The sequence below is a fragment of the Schistocerca nitens genome, chromosome 8, assembly GCF_023898315.1.
Source record: "Schistocerca nitens isolate TAMUIC-IGC-003100 chromosome 8, iqSchNite1.1, whole genome shotgun sequence".
NCBI classification, from domain to species: domain Eukaryota; kingdom Metazoa; phylum Arthropoda; class Insecta; order Orthoptera; family Acrididae; genus Schistocerca; species Schistocerca nitens.
In genome coordinates, this window is record NC_064621.1 from 102,547,219 (window position 1) to 102,568,507 (window position 21,289).

The 21,289-nt window shown below is 41.5% G+C and overlaps 1 protein-coding gene across 2 annotated transcripts in view; it reads right to left on the minus strand.

Annotated features, from left to right (window-relative positions):
- Window positions 1-728: 728 nt before the first annotated feature.
- LOC126198909 (nuclear transcription factor Y subunit alpha) overlaps window positions 729-21,289 on the minus strand; it is a 36,792-nt gene continuing 16,231 nt past the window's right edge. For both annotated transcript variants that reach the window (XM_049935537.1, XM_049935538.1), the window contains exons 6-8: window positions 18,965-19,141; window positions 13,642-13,733; window positions 729-3,395 (exon numbers count right to left, since the gene is read on the minus strand). In XM_049935537.1, the coding sequence (XP_049791494.1) occupies window positions 3,215-3,395; window positions 13,642-13,733; window positions 18,965-19,141 (450 nt within the window). In that variant the 3' untranslated portion in view covers window positions 729-3,214. The remainder of the gene's footprint in view (window positions 3,396-13,641; window positions 13,734-18,964; window positions 19,142-21,289) is intronic.

Sequence of the window (21,289 nt, forward strand, 5' to 3'; positions counted from 1 at the left end):
TTTACAACCTCTTCTGTAAGGCACAAAGCTATCGTGCCTTCCTGAAGTGGGAAGAATGTCTTAATATTTTACCTTTTTTTACAAATTATAAATAAATCATATTGCTGTGGATGAATTTTGTTACAACTGATTACTACTGACACTTCAAAGTTGATGTAAAGGAACATTTAAAATATGTACATTTAAAAACTCATGTATAAAACTATTAAGTACACTGTCATTTTTTTCTTCACAGTCACAGACTGTGGTATATGCTAATTACATCAAGTAACAAATATACATTTGTACTTTCAAAATTGAAACATCTCTGTTGGAAGGCAGTGGTAAAAACGAAAGTCCAACACTTAGCAGGCAGAGACAAATGACACTCCTTTTGAGATGCTATTAGTTTCACGAACTGAGTTCTTTTGAGTGGTGAACAACATTCAGCAATTTGGCTGGGCGATGATGATTCAACATTCTGTAACACTCACTTATTGCAGCACTTCTCAAAACTACTCTACATTTAATGGTCAATATGGATACCAACTTTTATGTTTATTGCGACTTCTCGGAACGAAATATCTGGAAAATACTTTTATCCACATATATCAAACTTTAATCTTGAGGAAAACAATTACCAGCACAGATGGGTTATTCAGTAAATGAAATCACTAAAATAAACTACTGTAAATTAAATCACTGACAACTTCATAGAACAATTTGCAATGTAATTTTTTTTTTTTTTTTTACAGATAAGCAACTGACTTGTGAAAGCTGAAATCCCAAGACAATGATATTTATAAATATGATTCCACAGTTGCAAATAGTAGAAAAATAAACAGTTAAAATTTAAATATTGTTCACATAAATTACTGGATAAAATCATTTTCATTTTGTTCACTGCATTTGAAATTTCTTTCTATGCTGTTTTCATACTATTCCTTTAACATTTTGATCTTAACAAAAGTAACATAGACTACTTGTAACAGCAATTATAAAAACTTTTTACTATAATTACAGGAATAAAGATTTTATACACATTACAAAACATATTTTTCATAAAACCTTATGTACACCAAAAATTACAACGAGAAAAAAAACAGGCATTCTACATTACTCAACAATGTTCCATAGAGCCAGAATTAATACATTATGTACTCTCAAACTCCAAATAACTGCTACTACATGACAAGGACATAGTCACAAGTCTAACAGCTTCTTATAGAAGATAATTTCACAATGTAAATTCATGATTAAATATTAGTTTCACAACTCGAATGACACCACTGCCAACCTTCAACAAGCAAACAATTAGTCAATTCATTCCAATGCCAATGATTCACAGCTGACATGTGGCAGGTTGGAACTTTAAAGACAACTGATTGTCGCCTAAAAATAATTCCTCGTTTAAAAAGAAATTGAGCTTCTCAGCTTTCATACTGTGATCACAATATACCATCACTTTTCCCATCAAATACAGTGCAGTACAAGCAGAGCACCTATCAGTCTCTTCAAATCTGAGCAATCCCTTAACTCATTACATTCTTGGTCATCTCTCTCATTTATAGTAGTTTCACTCTTCTGATAAGCCCTGGGTATCAGAAACTGGAGTACATAACTGATGAGCAGAAAATTTGAAATACTTGCCAAGTCGAACATCTCTCCAGATATGTGCAGTTAACAACAGTCATTTAAATGGTGATAATTAATCATGTGATCAGAGAAAGCAAATCTTAGAACTCTTGTTTTGAATGTCTGCCCTCACTCTATATGTGGCCAATCAGTGTTTCTTTTCATTCCATATACGAAATGCACATAAGATGGACAAGAGACCTGTCCTAATTATGTATCAGTTAAAACAGTTTTAGTTTGGCTAAGCAGACCATGTAACTGCTGGAAGCAATAACTTTTGATCAACAGTGACTGCTAATTAATTACAAGTTTTATTTGTGCAAATAATTGCATAGACCTTTTAATTACAATCGGCATGCATGAGTACATTTAAACAAGGAACCTGAAACAGTATCCTTAGTTGGTTCACAGATAATTGGTTCTATTGCAGTGTTTAGCAACAACTGACAGTGGAAAGGGTGTGCTAATATTGAATTTTGAGTCACAGGGATACAACATGTGACGAAATGCTGGCATGGCAAGAGTGTTTCACAATGTGACTGCCATTATTTTAACTTATTGTCTTTAGTTTCATGAAAGAAAAGCTACCTGACCAGTAACACATAACCCATAATTGATTTCACCTTTTTAAAATAAAAAGGCAAGAATTATCTTGGAAGTAGACATTCCAGAATATAATAAAATAGAAAAAATACAATGACGAGCACTTGTCAACACTTTTAGACCATAATTGTGTGTTTTCACCCAGTGAGGACTTATCTGATTACAACAACAAAAAGTTTAATTTTTTTATGTGGTCTATTTCCAGAGACTCCATGTGCACACTTCCCAATCACACATATTTAAATTAATCAATGAAATACTATAAAAATGATTCTACAAGCTAAATTACACATGTTACAAACACAAATATTTACATTTACTCTAGCATACAGCAATGAAATGCTGAATGCTAAACATTTAGTCCACTCCTCCAAAATTATGCTAATACAATTCACTCTCTTGAAATTGTTCTACATATTTTGGAGGATTCATTTAACACACATGACATAACAAATTTTTAACAGTCTTGAAAATCAAGAATAAAAACTACACAAAATATGCATAAATACTGTTAAACTGCCTAAGCAGTAGAGAGAATCACTGTCATTTGTAGTCTTCTCAAATAAAGAGAAGACTAAGAGTGTCTAAAAACTGTCCTGCAAAGATAAACCTATTGCTGATGACATAATAAACCCAGTCAGTCACTGCCATTATTTACAAAGAGGTTTCTTGGATAGACATGATTAATATTAATCATTCTCCATGGAGACAGGCTGCAGTATTCACTGCTCCCTCTTGAACAATCATATTACAAAAACACCAAGTTGTCACTGAATTTACCAGACTGTCATAAATAGCTGCATCTCACCTGTGAGACACCACACAACTCTTAACACTGTTTAAGAATACCACTGCCTTTACATCTCAGTTGTGATCACTGAGCTAGCAAAAATTTCACAAATCTTCATTTCATTGTTGCACAAAATTTTACACACATGAAGACACGAATTACATTGAGTGCATTCGCCTTCACACATCTTGTGCAACACTAGTAGCCCTATGACAAGTCAAACATATTCCATTCACCACCTGCCTTCTGACAGTCTGATGGCCTCACCTCAATGACAAGTGTTGATCCCAGGTTATCTGCATCCACTTGTGAACTAGTTGATGTTACAGGAACACTGTTGATGTTTGTTCTTGCTTCCACTTGCAGATTGTTATTCTGTTGAAGTTCCCTACAAAATATTAATGTTTGTTAAATAGCTTCAAACATTTATCTACAGAGATGATTATGTAAAAAAACATATGACAAGCACTATCAGAGGAGAGGCTAAAAACATTGGGAAAAGTGAGCAAACACACGTGAAATGTTACAATAAAACAATGGATCCATTATGTGACACCAGATAAACTTTCATTAGGTTACAAACATAACAAAACAGTAAATTTTTCAGTATTTGTTCTCGGGATGACTACATCCATTAATTTATGACATATGAAATAATTTCACTGCCAAACACAATGAACAATCAAAGTCAAATACAGGGGTAGGATGAAGCCCTCGAATAATAATAATAATAATAATAACAATAATAAACACTGGTGGAAACAAAATCCCTACACCAAGAAGGAGTAATGTGAGATAGATAAAAGTTAGTAGGTGTGATCCTAAATCTTAAAGATGACTTGTATTTAAATTTAGCACCACTTGCAGTGCCACTATTTAGATGTAAATCAGATCTGCTTTAAATACATACTGTAATGGTCATAAGTGTTAGTTAATCCTGAGACTGGACATAGAGTGTTGATGTTAGTTAAGAATGACTTCAATATGACAAAGATGCCATAATCAACAGATCACCGTGTTTGAACGAGGTAATATAATTGGGCTACGAGAAGCTGGATGTTCCTTCCACAATATTGCAGAAAGACTTGGCAGGAATGTAGCCACTGAACATGATTGCTGGCAGTATTGGTCATAGGAAGATATGGTCGCATTAAGACTGTGCTCTGGCCGGCAACGTGACGCTACCGAGGGGGAAGACCGTCATGTGCGGAAAATGGCTGTGGTGAATCATTGCATTTGGAGCAACAATTTGAGTGGCAGCAGACATCACAGTAGCACAAAAACTGTTACAAATTAATTAATTCAAGGACAGCTCCGAGCCAGAGACTTGGTAGCACACATTCCACTGACGCTAAACCCACCGTTTGGGTCTTCAGTGGTGTCAAATAAGAGTTCATTGGAGGGGGGAGTGAAGCAACATCGCTGTGGCAGGACAAAGACCCTGCAAGAACGGGACCGACACTGACTGAAGGGAATTCTTCAACGTGACAGAAACGCAACCCTTCCACAAACTGCTGCATATTTCAATGCTGGGCAATCAGCAAGTGTCAGTGTGCGAACCATTCAACGAATCATCATAGATATGGGCTTTCGGAGCCAAAGGCCCACTCATATACCCTTGATGACTGCACGCCACACAGCTTTACGCCTCTCCTAGGCCTGTCAACACTGACATTGCACTGTCGATTATAGGAACATGTTGCCTGGTGGGACGATTGTATCAAGAGGATGGACGTGTACGGATATAGAGACAACATCATGAATCCATGGACCCTGCATGACAGCAGGGGACTGTTCAAGCTGGTGGAGGCTTTGTAATGGTGTGGGGCATGTGCAGTTGGGGTGATATGGGACCCCCAATACAGGTACAATTCTGACAGGCGACACATACATAAGCATCTTGTCTCATCACCTGTATCCATTCTTGTCCATTGTGTATTCCGACAGACCTGGGCAATTCCAGCAGGTCAATTCGACACTCACAAGTCCAGAATTACAACAGAGTGACTCCAGGGAACACTCTTCTGAGTTGCAACGTGATCTTCAAAAGAGATCTCCACCCCCTTGTACTCTTATGGAATTATGACAGATTTGTAAGATCAATGGTGTCAGTTTCCTCCAGTACTACTTCAGACATTAGTCTGTGTGTGTGTGTGTGTGATTTTTTTTTTGTGGTTTTAGGGCGCACAACGTCAACGGTCATTAGCGCCCAGACTACTGTAGGAATGCACCGCGAGTCACAAGTTTAAAACAGCAACGAAACGGAAAACACGATGAAAGACATACTGACAGGCATAGGATTAAAAAAGAAAACAGCATAATCAAATGTCCTTTGAGAGGGTTGTCAAATTGATAAAATGAAGAACGCGAGCAGGTGCTAGTGGGTCATCCGCTAAAATGGCTTCTACAGTACATGGCAGGCCAAGATCGAGACGCAGGGTGTTAAAATCCGGACACGACGTTAAAATGTGGCGGACCGTCAGCAATTGCCCACATGGGCAGAACGGCGCCGGCGCCGGCGCAGCCGTCAGCAGATGGCGATGGCTGAACCGGCAGTGGCCAATTCGCAACCGGGCCAAAACTACCCCCTCCCGCCGAGAAGGGCGTGAGGAGGACGTCCAAGCCACGGGGAGAGCTTTCAAGGCCCGAAGCTTGTTGTCTGGAAGTGCAGCCCAATCGGCATGCCACAGCGATACAATGCGCCGACAAATTACCCTGCTACAATCTGACGAAGGGACACAACAAGAAGCTGTCCGAGGCTGGAGGACCGCAGCCTTGGCCGCGGCATCTGCAGCTTCATTCCCAGGGATACCGACATGGCCAGGAACCCACATAAAGCTAACCGGAGAACCGACGTCCACCAGCTGCTGAAGAGAGCGTTGGATCCGGTGCACGAAAGGGTGAATCGGGTACGGATCACCGAGGCTCTGGATAGCGCTCAGGGAATCGGAGCAGATGACATATGCAGAATGTCGGTGGCGGCAGATGTAAAGGACAGCCTGGTAGAGGGCAAAGAGCTCAGCTGTGAAGACCGAACAATGGCCATGGAGCCGATATTGGAAACTTTGTGCCCCAACAATAAAAGAACACCCGACCCCGTCATTGGTCTTAGAGCCATCTGTATAAATGAAGGTCATATTAATGAACTTCGAACGAAGTTCGACAAAACGGGAGTGGTAGACTGAACCGGGGATAACCTCCTTCGGGAGCGAGCAGAGGTCAAGGTGGACGCGAACCTGAGCCTGGAGCCAAGGTGGCGTGTGGCTCTCGCCCACTCGAAAGGTGGCAGGGAGTGAAAAATTAAGGTGTTGAAGGAGGCGACGAAAGCGAACTCCAGGGGGTAGCAGGGCGGAGACATACAACCCGTATTGACTGTCGAGAGAGTCATCAAAAAAGGAACGATAAGACGGGTGGTCGGGCATTGCCAGTAGCCGACAGGCATACCGACAAAGCAGTATATCGCGCCGGTAGGTGAGTGGCAACTCACCAGCGTCAGCATGAAGACTCTCGACGGGACTAGTATAAAACGCTCCGATCGCAAGTCGTAAACCCCGATGTTGTATGGAGTTGAGGCGGCGTAAGATGGATGGCCGTGCAGATGAGTATACGAAGCTCCCATAATCCAGCTTGGAGCGGACGATCGACCGATATAGGCGAAGTAGGACGGTTCGATCCGCTCCCCACGACATACCACTGAGAACACGGAGGACATTGAGAGAACGGGTACAACGGGCAGCCAAATAAGACACATGTGGAGACCAACTAAGTTTCCTGTCAAATGTAAGACCTAAAAATTTTGTTGTCTCCACGAATGGGAGAGCAACGGGACCGAGTCGTAAGGACGGTGGGAGAAACTCTTTGTAGCGCCAGAAGTTAATACAGACCGTCTTCTCGGCAGAAAAACAGAAGCCATTGGCGACACTCCAGGAGTAAAGACGGTCAAGAGAACGCTGAAGACAGCGCTCCAGGAAACACGTACGCTGCGCGCTGCAATAGATGGTAAAATCGTCCACGAAAAGGGAGCCTGATACATCTGCTGGGAGGCAATCCATTATTGGATTGATCGCTATGGCGAAGAGAGCGACGCTCAAAACTGAGCCCTGTGGCACCCCATTCTCCTGGCGAAAGGTGTCTGACAGGACAGAACCCACACATACCCTGAACTGTCGATCCATTAAAAAGGAACGAATAAAAAGAGGGAGGCGACCGCGAAGGCCCCATGTATGCATGGTGCGGAGAATGCCCGCCCTCCAACAGGTGTCGTAAACCTTCTCCAAATCAAAGAACACAGCTGCGGTCGGGCGCTTCCGCAAGAAGTTATTCATAATGAAGGTCGACAAGGTAACCAGATGGTCAACAGCAGACCGGCGCCTACAAAATCCACATTGTACATTGGTAAGGAGGTGTCGAGACTCGAGCAGCCATAGCAATCGAGAGTTAACCATTCACTCCATCACTTTACAGACACAGCTGGTAAGCGAGATGGGTCGATAACTGGAAGGCAAGTGCTTGTCCTTCCCCGGCTTAGGAATCGGGACAACAATAGACTCGCGCCAGCATGCGGGAACATGTCCCTCAATCCAGATGCGATTGTAAGTACGAAGAAGAAAACCTTTACCCGCAGGAGAAAGGTTCTTCAGCATCTGAATATGAATAGAATCAGGCCCTGGAGCGGAGGACCGTGATCGGCCAAGTGCGTTTTCGAGTTCCCGCATGGTGAATGGGGCATTATAACTTTCACGATTCGAGGAGCGGAAGTTAGGTGGCCCAGCCTCCTCTGCCTGTTTGCGGGGGAGGAAGGCAGGGTGGTAATGAGCGGAGCTCGAAACCTCTGCGAAAAAGCAGCCGAAGGCATTGGAGACAGCCTCAGGGGCCACAAGGACGTCATTCGCGACCGTCAAGCCAGAAACTGGTGAGTGGACCTTAGTGCCAGATAGCCGGCGCAGGCTACCCCAGACAACAGAAGAAGGAGTAAAACTGTTGAAGGTGTTTGTGAAAGCAGCCCAGCTGGCTTTCTTGCTTTCTTTAATAATACGACGACACTGTGCACGTAATCGTTTATAATTGATACAATTCGCCACTGTAGGGTGGCGTTTAAAGGTGCATAAAGCACGTCGACGAGCACGTAAAGCGTCTCTACATGCTGCGGTCCACCAGGGGACCGGTACGCGACGTGGAGAAGAAGTAGGGTGAGGGATGGAATATTCAGCAGCAGTGAGAATGACTTCCGTGAGGTGTGCGACCTGACTATCGCAGCTTGGGAATGTTTGATCCTGAAAGGTCGCCCTGGAAGAGAAGAGCCCCCAGTCTGCTTTGGAGATGTTCCAACTAGATGAGCACGGAGAGGGGGTATGCTGCAGGAGATGGATAACACACGGGAAGTGGTCGCTCGAATATGTATCAGAAAGTGCATACCACTCGAACCGGCGTGCAAGTTGGGGAGTACATATAGAGAGATCTAAATGGGAATAGGTGTGAGATGTGTATTGAGGCAGACAAGATTGAGCTGGTTGAAAAGGTCTGCTAACAGGGAGCCCCTCGGGCAGGATGCTGGAGAGCCCCAAAGGGGATGGTGGGCATTGAAGTCTCCAGTTAACAAAAACGGTGCAGGTAGCTGAGCAATAAGTTGCATCATGTCTGCCCTGGTAACGGCAGACGACGATGGAGTGTAAACGGTACAAATGGAAAATGTAAAAGTGGGGAGAGTAACGCGGATGGCAACTGCCTGCAGGCCGGTGTGCAACGTGATGGGATCGTAGTAAATATCATCCCGGACCAGCAACATAACCCCTCCATGAGCTGGGATACCTACCACAGGGGGTAGGTCAAAACGCACAGAGGTGTAGTGTGCCAAGGCAATTTGATCGCATGGGCGTAGCTTCGTTTCCTGGAGGGCTACGACGAGCAGACGGTGCAAGCGGAGCAGCAACTTCAAGTCCTCTCGGTTGGAGCGAATGCTGCGAATATTCCAGTGAATAAGTGCCATCGTAAGAAAAAAAAAAAGGGAAGATGAAAGAAGGGGTCACCTCGAAGGCCGCTGAGGGCCTGGCTTCGAGCGAGCACTGCCGCCGCTATCAGTAGGCGGACAGTCAGCGTCCATTGGGTCTATAGGTTCATCGGCCATCTTGGGAAGATGGCCGGGAGGGGGAGCTTCCTCCGCCGGTGAACGGCCAGATGTTCGGCTACCAGCGGTGCGGCCAGGCGAAACGGATGACGGCCTGGGGCGGCAACCGCTGGGTGGCGCAGGAGAAGAAATGCGCCGTGGCGGAGAAGGAGAACTGTGCTTCCTATTAGCCTTCTTGGAAGGTCGTTTGGTGGAAGTACTGGTCGATGGCTGGGAGGTTGAGGTACGTAGGAAGTCTGCACGGGACGGTTCCTTCTTGAAGGCTCGTGCATCTGACTTCTGGGTCTTCGTCTTAGCAGAAGCTGATGAAGGGGCTGGTGTCTGTGGGGTGATGGGAGGAAGAGGAGACGTCGACCGCGCGATCTTAGCACTGGCCGAACGGACGACCATGGTGCTGAAGGTCAGATCGCAGGTCTGGGTTGCCACCTCCCTGGTAGTCCGAGGAGAGGCGAGGACAGTACTGTATTTCCCCGCTGGGAGCAGCGTGGGCTTCCTACTAGCCAATAGCCTGCGAGCAGCCGAGGTGGACACTTTCTCTTTGACCCGAATTTCTTGGATACAGCGTTCTTCCTTATAGACAGGACAGTCGCGGGAGGATGCGGCATGGTCACCCTGACAGTTCACACAACGAGGAGACGGAGGTGGACAGTCACCCTCATGGGCATCCCTGCCACAAGTGACACATTTAGCCGCATTGGAACAAGACTGGCGAGTGTGATTGAAACGCTGATACTGGTAGCAGCGCGTAGGTGTCGGGACATAGGGGCGAACAGAAATAACCTCGTAGCCCGCTTTGATGCGCGATGGCAGCTGAATACTATCGAAGGTCAAGAAAAGTGTCCGGGTCGGTACAAGGTCATTGTTGACCTTTTTCATGACCCTGTGGACAGCCGTCACGCCCTGCTCAGCGAGGAAAGATTGAATCTCCTCGTCAGTCAAGCCGTTGAGGGATCTAGTATAGACCACACCACGAGACGAGTTCAAAGTTCGGTGAGCCTCCACCCGGACAGGGAATGTGTACAGGAGTGTGGCCCGAAGCAGTTTTTGTGCCTGAAAGGCGCTCTCAGTTTCGAGTAATAAGGTACCGTTACGCAACCTGGTACAAGATTTGACAGATCCGGCTATGGCATCGACGCCCTTCTGGATAACGAAAGGGTTGACAGAGGAAAAATCCTTTCCGTCCTCAGATCGAGAAACGACGAGGAACTGTGGGGCAGGCGGTAGTACTTTTGTCACTGGTAGCTGGTCACGTTTCCGTTTTTGGGCAGAAGTCGAGAGAGATGGATTGAAATCCATTGCGGAGGAATCCCCCATGATTGCCAGCGTCTCCGATGGCGCGCTCCTTCCTTGTGGGGACCCTCTCAGAGGGCACTCCCGCCTTAGGTGAATGTTTACACCTCAAGTCACACCTCCCGAGAAACAGACGGAGGGACCAATCGGCATGGTCAGAAGGTATCAGCTCAGGCAATCACCCCTCCCCGGGCCTGGCCTGTACCACGGGGTACGCGCGTGCCTTACATGTCTACCCAGGGCGGGGAATTACGCGTTACCCCGTCACCGGCTACGCGTGCGAACGCGTGGGTCGGCCTTCAGGCGCGCACAGGGAGGAAGGAAGAAGAGGAAAAAGGAGAGAGAGAGAGAGAGAGAGAGAGAGAGAGAGAGAGAGAGGGAGAGAGAGAGAGAGAGAGAGAGAGAGAGGACAGTGTCTCAAACGCCGAGGCGGAGACCAGAGAAGGCAAGGAGAAGAAGGCAATGAGAAGGCAAGGAGAATAAGGCAATGAGAAGGCAAGGAGAATAAGGCAATGAGAAGGCAAGGAGAATAAGGCAATGAGAAGGCAAGGAGAATAAGGCAATGAGAAGGCAAGGAGAAGAAGGCAATGAGAAGGCAAGGAGATTATGCAGGAGAAAGAGTAAGGAAGACAGTGAGGTGGAGAAGAGCAAAGAAAGGAACCAACCAAAGGAAGGAAGAAACGAGAAGTGAAAAAGCAAAATGACCGCAAATAGAGGTCGTGGAACCGCCCGTCTCCGGACGCAGGCGCTAACTACCCCCGTGAGGGGGAGGGACTCCTTTTAGTCGCCTCTTACAACAGGCAGGAATACCTCGGGCCTATTCTTACCCCGGACCCGCAGGGGGGGTGAGTGAGTGAGTGAGTGAGTGAGTGAGTGAGTGAGTGAGAGAGAGAGAGAGAGAGAGAGGGGGGGGGGGGGGGGGAGATCAAATTGCAGAAGTTTGTTGTTGGAATAGCTGGAATTTTTCCTCCCTTCTGGAATTTATTACAGTTACAAAATCAGACTCCGTCACAGCAGCTGAGAGGGCATCAGAAAAAGAACTGAACAGATTTGTGGTTCAATTCCCATGCCACTGCGGACTGCGCAACATAGTTCAGATCGCACGTAAATCTGTTGACACCCTGATAACTAGTTGGAGTTCACATGTCAGGAGAAGGCAAGGGCACCTCCAACATCATGCCTAGTAAGCATCACATCGAATAGCAAAGTTTGAATTTTTGAAACCTTTTTAATTAAGACTCAGTATTAACAGGATAACATTTACACAACTAAAATGTATAGAGCCCATAATTTTGGGATGGAACTCTGAAGATGATGACTGCCAGTCTCCAATGAACATTACACATTTAGATAAACACTTAGAAAATAGTCTGTGGAAACCGATATTAATGTTCATATGATTTATCAGTTAAGTCACTTTCTCATACCAAATTTTTTAAACTGATGTGCAATATGTATGACCTCGACATCCTCTGTAGGTAATGCATTTGGTGAAAATGGATCCAAATAGACACACACTACATCCATGTATTATAATAAGTGTGACAACCTTAATGGGGGAGGGGGGTGGGACAACAACTTTCCATCCCCTGCAACAATAACACACAAAAATAAGAAGCTTTTTGCTGATAGCAATTTAGAACAGAAATTAAAGGGATAAAATATAGACTAACATAGCACTGCTTCTTATTTTTGATGACTACAAAAGTGTCCTAAAAATAATAATAATAATAATAATAATAATAATAATAATAATAATAATAATAAGTAGTTCAGATCGCACGTAAATCTGTTGACACCCTGATAACTAGTTGGAGTTCACATGTCAGGAGAAGGCAAGGGCACCTCCAACATCATGCCTAGTAAGCATCGAGCAGATCTGGAATCTGAAAATGATTCTCCAGATGAGAAACACCCGAAACACAGTGGTTACTTTTGTAGATTTTAAAAAGGCCTACGACTCAATAGACAGAGTAGCGCTCTGCAAGACGCTGGAAGAATTCAGCATTGACAGAAAGACAAGAGCAATCATTCGGGAAACATTAACTGACACAATCTCCAAGGTTAAATTTATGGGGGATATCTCGGAACCATTTGAAATCCAAACTGGAGTGCGACAGGGTGACGGACTTTCACCATTACTCTTTAATATCATTCTTGAAAAAATTATCAGGACATGGGAAAAAGAAGTCAAAGGAATCCAAATTGGCATTAGAAAAGATAATAGATTCAATGTGAAGTGTTTAGCTTTTGCAGATGACCTTGCAATCCTCACAAATAATAGAAAAGAAGCTACTAACGCCATAGAGAATTTACACGAAATTGCACAAAGAACCGGCCTGCAAATCTCATATGAGAAAACCCAGTACATAGAAAGAGTGCCACAAGACAAATTGCCTATTGTGACAACCCATGGGAAAATTGTACAAGTACCACATTTTAAGTACCTGGGAGAAATCATCCAGCCATCAGGGATCACCTAAAGGCCAATGAGGAAAGAATAAAAAAACTACAGAAAGCATATAAACTCACGTGGAACTATTATAACAAAAAGTCCATATCCATTAACGCAAAATTGAGGCACTACAACACCGTCGTACTTCCGGAGGCACTGTATGCATCTGAAACAACACAAATAGGTGGGCAAACTAAAATCAAAGAAATAGAGAAACAAGAAAGGAAAATTCTCAGGAAAATTTTTGGCCCGATACAAGAGCAAGGAATCTGGAAGAAGAGACCAACATCAGAATTATATAAATACACAGACAAGATTACAGATACAATAAGGAAAAGAAGAATGCAGTTCTACGGACATATCCACAGGATGAATGAAAACAGAATTTCAAAGCGAATTCTCAAAGTCATCAACTCAGGCAGGGGAAAAACAAAATGGATAAAAGAAGTTGAAGAGGACCTCAGACAAGCACACATAACAGTAAATTATGCAGAAAATAGAACTGAATTCAGGAACATCATCAAAAAACATAAATTTGACACCACAACACAGAAGAGAACAGGATGCAAATGGACAGCGGAGCGAAAGAAACAACACAGTGAACACATGAAGAAAATTTGGGCTCAGAAAAAACATAAACAATCATCATAAAGGAATTCAAGTTCAAACGCTCTCTTAAATGGGAATAATCGAAAATGAAAATAATAATAATAATAATAATAATAATAATAATAAGTAGAAGAAGAAGAAGAATGTACAACTTACAGTTTCTTCTTCACTGAGCCTGAATGAAACCTGCCCCCTTCTCCTCTGATGCGGTTCATTGCGTGACGATGCCTTGATTCATGTAGGTATTTCTGTAAGAGAAATTACAACAGAGTTTTAGTAAGGATTATTTTGTCACATAAAGAAATTGTTGCTTGGTAGCAGTGAATTGTTAATGTTAGTAGAACAACTCCAACACTTTTGAAGATAAGCAGAAGTATTTTGCAGGCAAGTTGGTAACTATCAGATTGTAAACATTACAACCATAATGGCAATTCCTGGGTGGAATAATATGTAAAATAAGGAAAAGGCTACCATTCACCTACAGCATACTGAGTAGTATAGATAATTTTTAACAGAAAACAGGCATTTGCTCTAAGTTTTGAACTCTAGCTCTTTTTCTAATAAAAGTCCCCCCCCCCCCCCCCCCCCCGGACCCCCACTTACACACACAAATGTACACTCCTGCAATCACAAGCTGATGAGATTTTAAATATGAACTCGCATTTATTGGTGCACTGAAGGAAGTGCAATTGAGAACAGAGTGAGACAGGGTGGTGTCCTACCCTCCATGTAGTTAGATATGTATAGAGCAGGCATGAAAGGAAACTTTAAGGGAGAAAACAAAAACTTTTAGGTTTACCAAGGAATCTGCAATTCTGTCAAATTGTAAAGGACATGTTAAATAAGCTGAGTGAAATTTAGAGCTTCTTGAAAACTGGTTATAAGATGAACATGTATAAAAGTCACACAATGATAAAGAACAGTAGTGTAAGTCAGGTGGTACTGTGGCTTTAGATTAAGAAATGAGATAATGCAGTCAATGAGTTTTGCTATTTGAGAAACAAAATGAATGCCTATGTCCATGATAAAGATATAAATTTTAGACTGGAAATAGCAAGAAAATCTCATCTGAAAAAGAGAAATATGTTGACATTTAACATCATTTGAAGTGTTAGACCAGACCACTGATGACAATGACCATCATAATTATCATTTGAAAGTGAAACATTTTTTGTACTTTATGTATGATATATGGACATAAGATGCACCAAAATACTCTGACTGCATCGGCTGTTTTCAGCCGGGCGATTGTTTTCCAATAATCAACTGAATCTATTCTTTTCATTTGACTGTTCCCATCACTAGTTTTGACATTGATTTTCTAATAAAAATGTATGCGCATTCTTCACATTTAACCCATTAACTGCTCTGGACATGCTTACGAGTGCACCTTTGTACCTGTCCCTGTGTGCTCTTAACGTGTTTACGCACTCCACCAGCCATTCTACCTGGTACCCTCAACGTGTCTATGCGTAAACACGTTGAGAGTACCAGGTAGAAGGGCTGGTGGAGCGCTTAAACACATTAAGAGCACAGAGCGACAGGTACAAGGGCGCACTCGTAAGCACGTCCAGAGCATTTAAAGGGTTAACCTATAAAGAAACAGTGTATTTTGCACTGATGTTGAGATCACCCCAAAGAAATAAAAATCCACCCAACAAGGGTCTCGAACCTTCAACCCTGGGATTAAAAGTCTCATGCTCAACCGACTGAGCTAGCCAGGCACACCGACAGCAATTACTGTGAGTACATACAGCTAGTCTATGATGATGAGGTCCCGTAGGGGATGATGTGGGAGACCTGCACCACTGACTAATCTATACTTATAGCAGAAGCGGCAATGGCTGAAAACAGACCCATGTCCCATGCTTGATGATGCTCTGCCAGCCTAACTTTTTCATGATTTTACATAAGACACTAGTGCAAAAGTTGTGGCAGGTAGTTTGCAGTACAGTAACTACTACTTACTGGACACCCTAAGAACATACTTGGTAGAAAAAGACAACTAAATCCACGTAGCAATCCTGATTTTAAATTGTGTATCTCTAGCAATAATTAGCTTTAAAACTTAAGTACGTTATATTTTAGTTACAATGCAGTTTTCACGTTTCTTATTTCCGGAACAAAAATTTGGGTTGTTTCCGAAAATGAGGAGACTATAAATGCATTTGCCATCGATAACTGCATTTTCCATTGCCAAATAACTAAACTGTTTGCAGAAAAATTATGGAAAAACACCAGTAACTTAAGCTAACATTCCTGTAACACATGTTAGCTGCACCATACTTCTAGCCAGTGATGTCACAAGAGCTTCAGCCAGTGTTTCTGACCACATGCCCGAATCTTTTAATGATTTTTAAGCTTTAGTTACATGAAAATACTTTGTGAGAATATTGACCAAAAATGCTATTTGAATTGTATAATTGTTCAGAACAACAACAATTCGGAACATATTTCTAACTTACAAAAACGGCCTACTGTAGGCCACCATTCTCTCCTCCCCCCCCCCTCCCCCTTCCCCAAATCATTGCTTGATGTCACTGAAGTTACTTTTCTTTAAAAAAGTTACAAATATTTTACAACTTGAACTGAAATGCATACTTTTAACACTCCAACACAGTTTTACATCATCACTTACTTATGACTTCCTGTGCATTTTGAATTAAGACCAATTTAGTCAAAAATTCCTTGGGTATCAATGAGTTGCCTCAAAAAAGGCAGTTCAAGTTGTAGAATATTTGTAAGTTTTTTAAAAAAAGTGACTTTACTGTCGCTGAGCAAACCCTCCATAAAATGATGATGTTTGATGCCTCCAGAATCAAAAGGCTGTAATATTGATGCTAAGAGTGAAAAAGTAATTTAAATTGCAAATCACAGTGACCCTGGAAAACAGTTAATTTCCATGTAATACCATATAGTGTTTGTCATCAGTGTAGACTGTGTGTAGTAGAATACATTATTGATCTGCCATCATTATGTGGGATAGATTCTTATTGGCATGACCAAGTATCATAAATATGTAACAGAATTTAGTATAGTTACATGAAATGATGTTTCTTTCAAATATTTATAAGTAAATCTAACCTAACAGCGAGTTTGCAGAGTAACAGGCCTTCTGTCTACAATTCCCTTATTTGAAACGAGCTAATTTAATTTGAGTGCTGGTACTAACATATTGAAATAAAATTGTTTATACTTTATATTATTGTGTGTTGTTGATTTGGTGTGCTATACTTCAGTGATGTTTCAATTTTTGTTTTTTGATAAGTAGTGTAAGTTTTATTTTTCTATTCTGATTAATTCATCTAAAAATAAATTTGTCTACATAAACATCAGTGTGCTGCAGTGTCTATGTCTTACGTCATTTCAAAGACACAGAAAAACTACTTTTCATCATATTACGAATGTTCTGTCTAAATTACTGAGCAAAGTGATTCAAGTATTCTAATTTCAGTAATTGCAAGGAATGTCTGCATCTGCAGGCATGATACACAATTACATAATAAAGTTGTATAGGCAGTTTTAAATTATGTATGCCACTCCTGCAATCCATGATATTGCAGTGAAGTTTATATAACTGGACTGGCAATGATTTGTATGTGTTCCCATTTTGATTTGGCATACAGGCTGATAGCCTTTCTTCCGAAATACATAGGTATGTGATCATATAATCAAGTGATTTAACCGATCAGAGTTTGGGGACATTATATACTCTTACTTGATAAATGTACCTTATATAACAGCCAACCATTCGTAAAATAATTAGATATTTAACAGGCCCGTGAGTAGGTGAGCATTAATTTTAGTCTTTCAGAGTTTTTCTCAGAGGCTACAATGAAGGCAAAGCACTTTTACTGTTTGTAGCAGACCATAATTGTAATTGTCATAACTAGGGACCAGAAAAAATTCGCATTTTGTGATAATGCGAAATGGATGCAAATTCTCCCTAAAAATACAAAACCATGAAATTACCTAATAGACACTATTTCATAGCAAATTGTGTTCAGAGAAAATACGTTATCAGTGATAGTTTGAAACAGTTTTGCTTCTGGCATATTAATATAAAAAAACATAACCCATTTTCAGTTACTAGTAGTGTACGTCATCTGGCAAAGTCAATTTGGAAAGATAATGTGCATCAAACCTGTGTGCAAAATAAAAAGCACATGAACACGACGATGTACCAATGCATTCTATGCTCTGGTGCCATGCCAGTTGTGGGCAGTTGAGTGGTCTATTTAAGGTAGAAACTGAGTAATGCAATGTGGTACCCAGCCTTGGGACATAGCATTTTATAAGAAAGAAACGCATATGTTGTTTGTTAGCTGAAGTTCGAAAGTTGCATAATGTGGACACTTTGAATGTGGATGTTCTGAACGGTAGTTATGTCTAATACTGCTAGAGGTCGGGCCTGAACTGTCTTGTTAACAATATACTGCTAACCTCAACAAGCAATTGCGCACTAGCCGTTCCCAAATGCCTTGTGCATTGCTCATTTTCTTTTCTTATTTGAAATGAGTGAAGCAATTAATCCTGGTTCATTAAAGGTTTCTATTACAACCCTTACAACACCAGAAGATACTGGTGGCAATCCCTGTGACAATTTGTCAGTTACACTTCCACAAAATATAGGTTTAGGTTTCTGCCCTAAGAGAAGGAGACGGGGCTTGTTTCCCTGCGCCACTCCTCTCCCCTCAGGTGGTCAAAATTCTAGTTTGTCTACGCTCTGGGCCAGCTGCAACTCTGTAGTGTCTGCACTCTGTGTTATAGTGATAGGAAAACAAAATGTGTCTCCCCTAGCGTTCGAATTTTATTACTTTCGGTTCTAATTCTACACTAATCACCTTGTCACGGCTATGAATGCCCATGAAATGTAGAAATTAATATACTACAGATTTAGTAAATCATTGAATTGAGTGGGAAAAGATAAAGAATGAGTAGAAAACACCTTAAATTGGAGACACATTCAGCTCACCAGCGAGCGGAAAAATGGTGCTGCTTTTCAACAGAACCATCATTTGTTGGAAACTTAAACAAACAAAGAAGACAATGGCCATTTTGGACAAAAAATCTGTTGAAGTTTCTGCAAAAGAAAACAGTCCAGTTGAAAAGTTCCCTATCAGTACTTTTCTTAAGAGTTAATTTCTAAGAGATAAGGCTTTGTTTGCATTCACTCATGAAGTGTGACATCCTTTTAAATTTGTGCATTTAATATCTCTCTCTCTCTCTCTCTCTCTCTCTCTCTCACACACACACACACACACACACACACACACACACACACACACACAAAAGAATAAGAAGAAGAAGGAGAAGAAGAAGCAAATTTTAACAAAAGTAGATGCAAATTTTGCAAAATGTATGAGAAATTTGTAACAAATAAATGCACATTTTACCAAAAATATCTGCTACATTTTCTGTTCCCTCACGACACATTAACAGCACAACAATGAGAATAACCCATATCAATTCTACTTACAGGTCGCTCTTTTGGTATTCTTCCTTCTGCTTCTAATTTTGCTCGGGCTTGACGGCGTTTCAGTATACGTCTATACTGCTTTGCATTTACATACAAAGGTTCTTCTTCAAGAAATTCTGCACCACCTGGAAGGGGTACTCGTTGAAACTGGTGCACACCACTTGCACCCGGCACCATCTGTTTGGAGACAGAACAGAAACCGAAATAATATTTAATGATTTATAAATTCACAAATTAATTTGTTTCTATAGCATCCTCAGTTTTGTTTGCATTTTAAAAATTCAAAATTATTGCCTTAACATAATTTAGAAATTGTTGGTCACAGGTAATAAACAGAAAGCTAGGGCTACATAGATATAAAATGCGGTCACTCTGATCTTTGGAGAAAATTACTCACTTCAATATCTAAATAAATCACAAAATTCAAATCATTGTACAGTTTTATTTCAGTTGGGCAGATGACCAGTTTCTCATAATCCTGCTTCCTTATTGTATGAGATGCTTGCCAGTTATGACATGCACACAACCAACTGATATCAACACGAGCTGGTGGCTTCCAGTACAATGGAAACTTATGAAAGGCCTGTAACATTTCCTGTTCTATGACTAACGCTTGCTGATGGCCTGCCTGTGCAGTGGGACAACTGCTGACAATCCTATCATACCTATGTTTCTTCTGTATACCGAGTTCTTATCCTTTGTACTTTCAGGCATTTTTGCAGAACTGCTACTACTTTTAACATTAAAGTTTGTTTCTGTGTGTCATTAAACACACTTGGATTCATAAGTTAACTACTGTATTACATTTTCTTAAATCACTTTAATGAAATTGTCATACGTAATTTGCAAATGCATGAACAATTTGGCTATGAAACTTCCTGACAGATTAAAACTGTGTGCTGGACCGAGACTCCAACTCGGGACCTTTGCCTTTCACGGGCAAGTGCTCTACCAACTGAGCTACCCAAGCACAAATCACGCCTCGTCCTCACAGCTTTACCTCTGCCAGTACCTCGTCTCCTACTTTCCAAACTTTACAGAAGCTCTCTTGCGAACCTAGCAGGTCCTGAGTTCGAGTCTCGGTCCGGCACACAGTTTTAATCTGCCAGGAAGTTTCATATCAGCACACACTCCGCTGCAGAGTGAAAATCTCATTCTGGAATTTGGCTATGCTTCTTAACAGTTAATTAATGTATGTAAATATTTACTTCTTAAATATCTGTAACTGACACTCCACTAGCACCAAGATTTGCAACTTTTTCACATTATTTAATTATCACATATTACTAAATTATGATTTAATTTCCTACTTAGCTAAAGACTACATGTCCCCCTCGTCACTGCCATATAAGATAAGGCTTACTTGTTTTTTCATTTGCATATCATAGGTTAATGTCACACTACTAGTTTTTGTACAGTTCCATTCCTCTTAAAAGGATGTCGTTCACCATCATTATCACTACAAATACCAGCAATTATCACCGCTGGCAGTTTCCTGTTCAATTAACCAACTGTTCAATCCACTGATATCTTAGTGTTAATTACTGTGCTAACTAAAACGCCTTAACACAAGAACGATGAAAAGGAATCATAAGATAATCCTTGTCCTTGACCATGTGGTGGGTATACCGCAGCATATGAACTGCAAATTTAGTTATCTGAGTGTCCAGTGGCTGGTGCTAGTCGCCTGTTTCCATGGAATTTAGGATTCAGTCTCCATCATAGAGTGTTTGTGCTTTCATTTGAAATCAGACCTAGCAACTGTTTATTTGCAACAGTTTTGTTAACTTCAGTTCAGTCTCTGCAATGTGAGTGCCACCGTGCACCTAGGCATGTAAGTTTTGTTCAATTTTATATGCTTATAATTTCTTACACATATTCTCAATATTTATTCTTATTTTCAGTTTGAAATTTTTGTTTTATGGAGAGATTTATTTCCAGGGAAAAATGAGTTGATATGGGAATCTAATGATTACTCTGATATAGAAGAGGAAATTATTGAAAGTGAATATTAAGAATTGCAGGTGGGAGGTGACGGTCAGGAAACTCCTGTACAGGATGTCACAGCAAGTACCTGAACATTTTATACTGGAAAAGACAATGAAACTATTTGAATTAGCCACCTCCTAACCACCAGAAAATAAGCGTCAAACTTTATCAGCATTTTACATAGGCCAAACGGGACTGCCAAGAATGCACGTGCACATTAAATGCATTTTATCTGTTTATCACTGAAAACATGACAGAAGACATTGTAGCTCATACCAACAGATGGATTTGAAAAAGTAGCTATTTTCGAGCTTGATGATGTACAAATACGACAGT